Source organism: Oncorhynchus nerka, linkage group LG3 (assembly GCF_034236695.1).
Source record: "Oncorhynchus nerka isolate Pitt River linkage group LG3, Oner_Uvic_2.0, whole genome shotgun sequence".
Lineage (NCBI taxonomy): Eukaryota > Metazoa > Chordata > Actinopteri > Salmoniformes > Salmonidae > Oncorhynchus > Oncorhynchus nerka.
Window position 1 is genome coordinate 50,357,545 of NC_088398.1, and position 11,027 is coordinate 50,368,571.

An 11,027-nucleotide genomic window follows, 5' to 3' on the forward strand; every position below is an offset into this window, starting at 1 on the left:
TACGCCTGAATTTTGTAAGAAATGAGAGGTTATCCATCAACCGGACAGGATTAACTGGCCTGGGTCCTAGTTAGACACCAAGTATGGTGGCCATTGCTCCCAATTCAGACTGGGGAGGACTGGGGGGTAGAGAGTGATCAGGCAGATGGCCTCATTTGGTGTGTATATATATATATATGTGTGTGTGTGTGTGTGTGTGTGTGTGTGTGTGTGTGTGTGTGTGTGTGTGTGTGTGTGTGTGTGTTGCAGTGTAGCAGTGTATGGATGTGATTCCTATCATGTCCACCCTACTGCTCCCTCAGAGTGCCCAGTGAGTTTGAAGCCTCATTAAAAATGGAGGAGGGATATTGGTTTCCCAGCTGCTGTGTGGGAGAGGACCTTTAATTTGAACCAGGGGAAAACAACAGAAAGAAAGAGAACGAAAGACACCTTCTGTATTTCCTCTCTCTCTCTCTCTCTCTATCCCTTTCTCTCTCTCTCTCTCTCTCTCTCTCTCTCTCCCTCTCTCTCTCTTTCTCTCTTTCTCCCTTTCTCTCTCACTGTCTCGCTCTCCATTTCTCTCTCAATCTCTCCCTCTCTCTCTCTGTCCTGCCCTCTTTCTTTCTCTATCTCCCTCTCTGTCTCTCTTTCTCTTTCCCTCCCTCTCTCTTTCCCTCCCTCTCTCTTTCCCCCTCCCCCCCTCTCTCTCACACACACACACACCCAACAGTCTCGCAGCCAGTAGGTGTTTAAGTCTGAACACGTCAAGGGAAGACAAGATATCTACACATTAGAGGGAGGAACAAAAATACGTGTTGTTCAGTTTTGATGCCAGACTGAACAATACTGTAAAGGCTTGTGATGTAAAGAATGACGCATTGACAAAACAAGGATCTAAAAAACAAGATTGACACTATTGAGTTTTACAGAGAATAAACATTTATATCTAATAAAAAAGAAATCCTACTCCATGTACAAGGCACTGAAATTGACCATCCTATTAACAGTAACAAGATATGTGGCATATTGCATCAAGACAACATGTCTACACTAAGCTGATTGTCATCTCTTTGTTTTACTAATACTCTAATACTGTATCATGTGTTTGTAAAGCAGTGTGTTACTACCAGGCTCCTCACAAATGTAATGATCTTGTGGAGAGGAGAGGCACCTGATCAGGCCTCTGATCCTGGCTGTGCAATATTAATGATACTGCTGAGGACAAGAGCACCCTTTGACTCATCACTCTATATTTACTACTTTTTCCCCTTTTTATTCTCTCCCCTCTCTCTCCCCTCTCTCACTTTCTCTCTCTCAGGATGACTTCCTCTTCAGTGTGTCTATTGTCAGTGGGATTGTATGTATCATCCTGGCTGTGTTCAAGTTCCTGCTGGGGAGAGTGCTGACCAGTAGAGCCCTCATCACTGACGGTAGGCTGGGAAAGACTGACTCACATGTCCAAATTCCAAACACACATGCGCGCGCGCGCACACACACACACACACACACACACACACACACACACACACACACACACACACACACACACACACACTTGCACTCACAAATACTGAGGGCTTGCACAGCATGCCTTGTTGAACTGAAGCCAATTAAAGTAGAGATATAAGGCCTGGTGCCAGAGAGGTGAGAGAAATGGAAGAGAGGCGGAAAAACAAATGATGGTAATAAATAAGAGCTGGAGGCGACTGGTGTACGTGGTTCAGCTGTAGACGCTCCGCCCCTTCCCTCCCTCCCCCTCCCCTTCTAGACTCCTTCCTCTCTTTATCTCTCTTTATTGTTTTTTGTCTCTGTCTCTGTCTCATGCTCTCCACCCTGTCTCTCCGGCAGGCTTCACAACACACACAGCAACAATCCAATAAACCTGATGTTGCTGTTCTGCTTTCAGACCGTCCACTTATCTCCCACTAGACAAATATGGAGGCAGGTGCTAGATCGAAGCACATGACTGACTGGTTAGGAAAGGGTCCCTGTCTTTCACTCTGTTTCGGGGGTGCAGGGGAGCTCACCTGCACTGTTACCACAGGCATTGGAATAATCAAAGAGTTTTGACTCTGACTGACTGGCTTTGCATGTCAGATATTCAGAATAGAGTAGCTTCATATATTTTAGTTCTAAAAGAGTGAAAGAAAAGGGAACGTCATTGTACAGATTTGTATGATAGCCAGGTAAATGCACATGCACATAAACTCAGACTGCTGAATGAGAACACACCTGGTTTGTTTTATCAGATGTGAAAAGGTAGATGTTGTTATTTATTATAGCCCATCTCCTTTACTTTGCCTAATCAACATGTTCCATTTTCCCTCTTGTGGTTATTGGTGTGGTTCTTCTCTGTGGCTGTAGCTTTTAACTCCATGGTGGGGGGCATCATGGGTTTCTCCATCCTCATCAGTGCTGAGGTGTTCAGACACCACCCTGACGTCTGGTACCTGGATGGATCCATCGGCGTCATCATCGGACTCATCATCCTCGCTTACGGTGTCAAGTAAGAGACATGTAGCCTACAAACACACACACATACAAATGCAAACAGACGCACAGACACGCTCACAAATGTAAACAGACAATCACATGTCAGACAGTCACATGACATACCTGTACACACACTCATATTATGCACAGACACCCACATACCCATTATATACTGTATTCTATTATATTCTATTGTATATCCATTATATACTCTATTCTATTCTATTCTATTATATACCCATTAAAAACTGTATTCTATTATATTCTATTATATACCCATCATATACTGTATTCTATTATATTACATTATATACCCATTATATACTGTATTCTATTCTATTACATTATATACCCATTATATACTGTATTCTATTCTATTCTATTATATACCCATTAAAAACTGTATTCTATTATATTCTATTATATACCCATCATATACTGTATTCTATTCTATTCTATTATATACCCATTATATACTGTATTCTATTATATTCTATTATATACTGTATTCTATTATATTCTATTATATACCCATTATATACTGTATTCTATTATATTCTATTATATACCCATTATATACTGTATTCTATTCTATTATATACCCATTATATACTGTATTCTATTATATTATATATCCATTATATACTGTATTTTATTATATTCTGTTATATACCCATTATAAACTGTATTCTATTCTATTCTATTATATACCCGTTATATACTGTATTCTATTCTATTCATTTTAAACTGTATTCTATTCTATTCTACTGTATCTTAGTCTATGCCACACTGACATTGCTCATCCATATTTGTATATATTCTTAATTCCATTCCTTTACTTAAATGTGTGTGTATTGTGTGTATTGTTGTGAAATTGTTAGATATTACTGCACTGTCGGAGCTAGAAACACAAGCATTTTGCGACACCCGCAATAACATCTGCTAAACACGTGTACATGACCAATAACATTTGATTTGATTAGCCATAAATAGGAACACATATTGACACGTGCACATATGCACACACATTCCCCCATGGGGAAAATAAAGTATTTATCTTATCTTACATTATACACAGTCAATCATCTAATGTCTTATGACACATCTTGTCTGCTCTTGTATCCCACAATATATCTGTCTTCTCTCCCTTCAGACTGCTCCTGGACATGGTACCCCGGGTGAGACAAACCAGGAACTACGAACGCTTTGAGTGAACGCTCCTAGGACCAGGGTTACACCTGATGCACCCCCTTCCCCTCCCCGCCCCTCCTCTCTTTCTATCTCACACACACACACACACACACACACACACACACACACACACACACACACACACACACACATAAGCACACACACACACACACACATAAGCACGCACACATAAGCACGCACACACACACACACACGCACACATAAGCACGCACACACACACACACACACACACACACACACACACACACACACACACACACACACACACACACACACACACACACACACACACACACACACACACACAGGCCCTAGCCTGGAGAGACTCTGAGGGCAAAATAGTAAAAGACATTATGATGTTGTTGGCGTGTTGGCCAACCTCTCAATCAAGGTTTTCCCACCTAGCCACCCCCTTCTAACTATTTGTCTTTACCTCCTGTCCATCATTATTACTATCCAGAAAGAGGGAATGAAGAGGTGAGAAAAAGGATTACGAAGAGGCTGGCATTAACGGCTGGTCCAGAGAGATCAGCATTTGTTTGCCATGTGTATCTGAACCCACTGCTGTTGCTAAGCGACCTAGAACCCCTGGCATTTTGAGAGGCACAAGATCCTTTTCATATTGCCCAAACCTTTTTTATGTTCCAACCCTGATTAGTATAAACTTCTGTGACTTTCAAAATCCCTATGCATTGTTAGAATCTGAATAATTTATAATGGTGGAATCATGCCACTACTTTCTGCCCTTGTCTGTTTTCACAGATCTCTATGGTTCTGTGTGTGAGTCTCCATTGCTCTTTGAGATTAGAAGCTACAGTTGAAGTCCTAAATTTACATACACTTAGGTTGGAGTCATTAAAACTCGTTTTTCAACCACTCCACAAATTTCTTGCTAACAAACTATAGTTTTGGCAAATCGGTTAGGACATCTACTTTGTGCATGACACAAGTAATTTTTCAAACAATTGTTTACAGACAGATTTTTTCACTTATAATTCACTGTATCACAATTCCAGTGGGTCAGAAATGTACATACACTAAGTTGATTGTGCCTTTAAACAGCTTGGAAAATTCCAGAAAATAATGTCATGACTTTAGATGCTTCTGATAGGCTAATTGACATCATTTGAGTCAATTGGAGGTGTACCTGTGGATGTATTTCAAGGCCTACCTTCAAACCCAGTGCCTCTTTGCTTGACATCATGGGAAAATCAAAATAAATCAGCCAAGACCTCAGAAAAAAAAACTGTACACCTCCACAAGTCTGGTTCATCCTTGGGAGCAATTTCCAAAAGCATGAAGGTACCACATTCATCTGTACAAACAATAGTGTGCAAGTAAAAACACCATGGGACCACGCAGCCGTCATACCGCTCAGGAAGGAGACATGGTCTGTCTTTTAGAGATGAACGTACTTTGGTGTGAAAAGTGCAAATCAATCCCAGAACTACAGCAAAGAACCTTGTGAAGATGCTGGAGGAAACAGGTACAAAAGTATCTATATCCACAGAAAAACGAGTCCTATATCGACATAACCTGAAAGGCCGCTCAGCAAGAAAGAAGCCACTGCTCCAAAACCTCCATAAAAAAGCCAGACTACGGTTTGCAACTGCACATGAGGACAAAGATCATACTTTTTGGAGAAATGTCCTCTGGTCTGATGAAACAAAAATAGAACCGTTTGGCCATAATGACCGTCGTTATGTTTGGAAAAAGGGGGAAGCTTGCAGGCTGAAGAACACCATCCCGACCGTGAAGCAAGAGGGTGGCAGCATCATGTTGTGGGGACAATTATGTGGATATATTGAAGCAACATCTCAAGACATCAGTAAGGAAGTTCATGCTAGGTCGCAAATGGGTCTTCCAAATGGACAATGACAACAAGTATAATTCCAAATTTGTGGCAAAATGGCTTAAGGACAACAAAGTCAAGGTATTGGAGTGGCCATCACAAAGCCCTGATCCTCAATCCCATTAAAAATGTGTGGGTAGAACTGAAAAGCAGGTGCGAGCAAGGAGGCTTACAAACCTGACTCAGTTACACCAGCTCTGTCAGGAGGAATGGGCCAAAATTCACCCAACTTATTGTGGGAAGCTTCTGGAAGGCTACCCGAAATGTTTGACCCAAGTAAAACATTTGAAGGCAATGCTACCAAATACTATTTGAGTGTATGTAAACTTCTGACCCACTGGGAATGTGATGAAAGAAATAAAAGCTGTAATAAATAATTCTCCGACATTTCACTTTCTTAAAATAAAGTGGTGATCCTATCTGACATAAAACAGGGAATTTTTACTAGAATTAAATGTCAGGAATTGTGAAAAACTGAGTTTAAATGTATTTGCTAAGGTGTATGTAAACTTCAGACTTCAACTGTATGTAGCTATAGTACATAAGCAAGATATACAGAGTGGAAGTCTAGGTAGGTCTGTGAGCAGGTCACACAGCTGGAGTCATATATTGTAAATGAATGTGCCCTCTGCAGTGCTTCTCCTTGCTTCTCCACTGACACGACCCAAGTGGGAGTAGAGGGCACAGAGATAAATCACACATGTATCTATCCCTATGGTAGAGGACTATGTCTAGTCAGTCCCCTGCAGTCATCCACTCTCTGGCTTGACAGAGAAACAAAGGAGAGAGAGGCCCAAACAGCAGGGCCAGGCCAGTATCTGGAGAAGTGTGGCTGCCCATAGAGCAGTGGTAAGATAGAGAGTACTGTATTGTACATGCACAAAGCAAAGCACACCAGAGCAGACCAGACCTTGACTGTCATGCAAGGGAGTGACTAGTTCACAATCAAGGCTGACTTCAGGGTTGAGTGCAAAAAGCAAACTGTTGGTACAGTGTCAGTAAAAAAAAAATATATGACATTACAGTGTCACACTGAAAAGCTGAAAACAAAGCGCACATGTTTTTCAATCACTATCCAGATGGGAGCACTAATTATTGTTCCACTGTGATCTAAACTAGAGAATGGTTAGGAAGCTACAGTGATAACGCTTGTCCCAGATAGGCTTACCACACTGTTTTGTTCTAACAGTGTTCAATCTTGTCATAATAATGACTATATCCCCCCCACTACCTTGTCTGGGATGACCATGACGATATAATTGATAGTCATATGTTTCAGTGCCATACATGCTCAGATTCCTAAACTAAGACAACATTATTAGCCAGCTTATTTGCTTGGCATGCCATATTTGTGTTTACAATTATAGATTTATCTGTCGGTAGAAGTTGAGAGAAAGACTGAGGGCAAGGTGTTTTCTCTTATTTGTGAGACAGAAGTAACTGGTTCAGGTAGTGTAGTGTACGTATGTAGTGAATACTGAATTGCAAAATTGTACTCATAATTTTTTAAGCAAAATTAGAATTATTAACGTTAATGTCATGTGGTAGCCAATAGATGTGATTATGTGCCATGTTTTACAATTACACTTAATTCTATGGGGATACATTCGAGTTCTTTTGCAAAAATGTAAACATCCCCACTTCATCTGCCTGTCCTGACAGTATGGACAATTACCAACATAGAGATTCAATATTATGTGACGCCATAGATCTTTATACACACCAGTGATCTGCTTCACAGCATATTGGATCATCATTAAAGGCAATGTCTTTTCTCTTACTGTTTACCTTCGCTTAAACCTCATAGCAGTAATGCCAGCACGTTTCGTGTATACTGTACGTAAATGATTGTAAATACAAAACATGAAATGTGTACAAATGTTTAATACACTATTTAGATAGAGGCTTCTAGCTGTAGCAAACCAATAGGAATAGCCAGACTTGACAGATGAATGGTTCTAGTGCTATTTGTTCTTTTCTAAATGGTATATTATTATTAGATTATATTTACACTGTAATTCTGCTCCGCTTTGAGTTGATACACTGTAAACTTGTAAGGTGATAATTTTCTTTATGTCTACAGTACCATTCAAAAATTTGGACACACCTACTAATTCCATTTTATTTATTTATTTAAACTATTTTCTACATTGTGGAATAATAGTGAAGACATCAAAACTATGAAATAACACATGGAATCATGTTGTAATCAAAAAGGTTCCCACATATGCTGAGCACTTGTTGGCTGCTTTTCCTTCACTCTGTGGTCCAACACATCCCAAACCATCTCTATTGGTTTGAGGTCGGGTGATTGTGGAGGCCAGGTCATCTGATGCAGCCCTCTATCACTCTCCTTCTTGGTAAAATAGCTCTTACACAGCCTGGAGGTGTGTTGGGTCATTGTCTTGTTGAAAAACAAATGGTAGTCCCACTAAGCGCAAACCAGATGGGATGGCGTATCGCAGCAAAATGCTGTGGTAGCCATGCTGGTTAAGTGTGCCTTGAATTCTAAATAAATCACTGACAGTGTCACCAGCAAAGCACCCCCACACCATCCCACCTCCTCCTCCATGCTTCTCGGTGGGAAACACAAATGCGGGGATCATCCGTTCACCTACTCTACGTCTCACAAAGACACATCGGGCCATGATTGGGAATCCCATAGGGCGGCGCACAATTGACCCAGCATCGCCAGGGTTTGGCCGGGGTAGGCCGTCATTGTAAATAGGAATTTGGTCTTAACTGACTTGCCTTTTTTTTTACCTCTGGGTCTTCCTTTCCTGTGGTGGTCCTCTTTAGAGCCAGTTTCACCATAGCGCTTGATGATTTTTGCGACTGCACTTGAAGAAATGTTCAAAGTTCTTCAAATTTTGCGGCTTGACTGACCTTCGTGTCTTAAAGTAATGATGGACAATTCTTTTCTCTTTGCTTATTTGAGCTGTTCTTGCCATAATATGGTATTTTACTAAGTAGGGCCATCTTCTGAATACCACCCCTAACCTGTCACAACATAACTGATTGGGTCAAACCCATTAAGATGGAAAGAAATTCCACAAATTAACTTTGAACAAGGCGCACCTGTTAATTGAAATGACTACCTCGTGAAGCTGTTTGAGAGAATGCCAAAGCTGTTATCAACGCAAAGGGTGGCTAGTTTGAAGAATCTCAAATATAAAATATATTTTTGATTTGTTTAACACTTTTTTTGGTTACTACATGATTCCATATGTGCTATTTCATAGTTTTGATGTCTTCACAATTATTCTACAATGTAGAAAATAGTAAAAATTAAGAAAAACCCTTGATTGAGTAGGTGTGTCCAAACTTTTGACTGGTACTGTATATCAAGGATTGAGAGTGATCTGTTCACAGCTCATCTTTTCAACTCACCAACAGCACAGGCATTTGTATGGTCCCTTCCCCCACAAGATGACAGTCTCATAAGTCTTTAATGACTCAAAATGACAAAAGCACAGACCATCCAAATAAGCACATAAATAGGTGTTTCGTATTATTTGTAATAGACAAAGAAATTGTGTACTTACTAGATTGTGCTCTGATAATGTATAATAATACTACTAGTATCATTCCTGGTCTTACATTGTTACATTTTGTCCGTGTTTACTGCTTAGAAGTGTAGTATAACACTCACAATAACACTGACAAACTGTCTCATCAGCTGAATTTATAGATGGTGAAAAGGATTGGAAAATCAAAATGGTACGTATACTCTCATGCCAGTCAGTGTATTAATTCCAGTGTATGATGTCATACAACTGAGTTGTGCTGTGTATATTGTAAGGTGAACATACTGTAGATGTGATAGATTGACTGATGCTATAGGAGCAATATTGATTTTGTATTGACTTCACTGTATGGATGTGTATTCTCCTAAATGTTGCCAGATGATGTCTCGTAAAGCTGAATTCTTGCTAATCATCTCTGTTACAGTAAGTCCCGATTCAAAGCTGTGAAATCATTTCTAGATATGTGTTTAAGGATGTAAATGGCAGCAATTCTCTTTGAATGAATTGGCCCATGCGTTTGACTTCATAATAAGACAGACACAGGTATACAAATAAACACACTGGGAAGGTGGGGAAGCAGACACAAACACAAAAGCACAGTCTCACAGACAGTGTGCAATCATAGTGATGCCTTCTACTAATCATTTAATGAAGTTATATTATACTATAGCAATACAAGCCACTGCTTAGCTTTGCTTGGACTGACACAAACCTCATCTTTAAAAGTAACATGCTTTTCAGCTTTTCTAAGATGCACACACACACACACACACACACACACACACACACATACACACACACACACACACTCACACACTCTCGCTCTCTCTCTCTCTCTCTCTCACTCTCTCTCTCTCTTCTTGACACATCTTAATGCAAAATACGCCTGTGAAGAGTTTGAGGGTAGAATTATGTGTCTGATTGTAAATATTTCAATGGTATTACATATGATGTAAACACTATGTATATTTATGTAGGACACATACATTATATATATGACAATGTGGACCTCTGTCACAGAGGAAACGTTTTATTGAAAAATAAAGTTTTATCCTGCTCATTCATTAAAAATGTTGAGTCACTCCTTTCTTCCTACCTTTGCATACTTTACATTTTAATTAAATAATACAATAAAACAAATGAAATGATAAATACATATACAAATAATTAAATAATACAAAACAAATATGGAAATTCTCTCCGGTGTTAGAAAAGCTAAAGCATTACCTGGAGTATAATAATAATAATAATACAAATTCTTCTCCCCATGGACAAGTGAGAAGACTCCGGGCAATGAGGTCATGGATTCGTGGATTCGTCGCCAGACCCACTGGCTCCAGGTCATCTACAAGTCCATGCTAGGTAAAGCTCCGCCTTATCTCAGTTCACTGGTCACGATGGCAACACCCATCCGTAGCACGCGCTCCAGCAGGTGTATCTCACTGATCATCCCTAAAGCCAACACCTCATTTGGCCGCCTTTCGTTCCAGTACTCTGCTGCCTGTGACTGGAACGAACTGCAAAAATCGCTGAAGTTGGAGACTTATCTCCCTCACCAACTTCAAACATCAGCTATCCGAGCAGCTAACCGATCGCTGCAGCTGTACATAGTCTATTGGTAAATAGCCCACCCATTTTCACCTACCTCATTCCCATACTGTTTTTATACTGTTTTTTTTATTTTTTATTTATTTACTTTTCTGCTCTTTTGCACACCAATATCTCTACCTGTACATGACCATCTGATCATTTATCACTCCAGTGTTAATCTGCAAAATTGTATTATTCGCCTACCTCCTCATGCCTTTTGCACACATTGTATATAGACTGCCCATTTTTTTCCTACTGTGTTATTGACTTGTTAATTGTTTACTCCATGTGTAACATGTGTAACTCTGTGTTGTCTGTTCACACTGCTATGCTTTATCTTGGCCAGGTCGCAGTTGCAAATGAGAACTTGTTCT

General features: G+C 40.0%; 1 protein-coding gene across 2 annotated transcripts in view; it reads left to right on the top strand.

The window, feature by feature from the left end:
* The window catches only part of tmem163a (transmembrane protein 163a), a 99,832-nt gene extending 89,698 nt beyond the window's left edge, over positions 1-10,134 (top strand). For both annotated transcript variants that reach the window (XM_029644073.2, XM_029644082.2), the window contains exons 6-8: positions 1,298-1,409; positions 2,344-2,485; positions 3,626-10,134. In XM_029644073.2, coding sequence (XP_029499933.1) covers positions 1,298-1,409; positions 2,344-2,485; positions 3,626-3,686 — 315 coding nt within the window. In that variant the 3' untranslated portion in view covers positions 3,687-10,134. The remainder of the gene's footprint in view (positions 1-1,297; positions 1,410-2,343; positions 2,486-3,625) is intronic.
* The last annotated feature ends 893 nt before the right edge of the window (positions 10,135-11,027 follow it).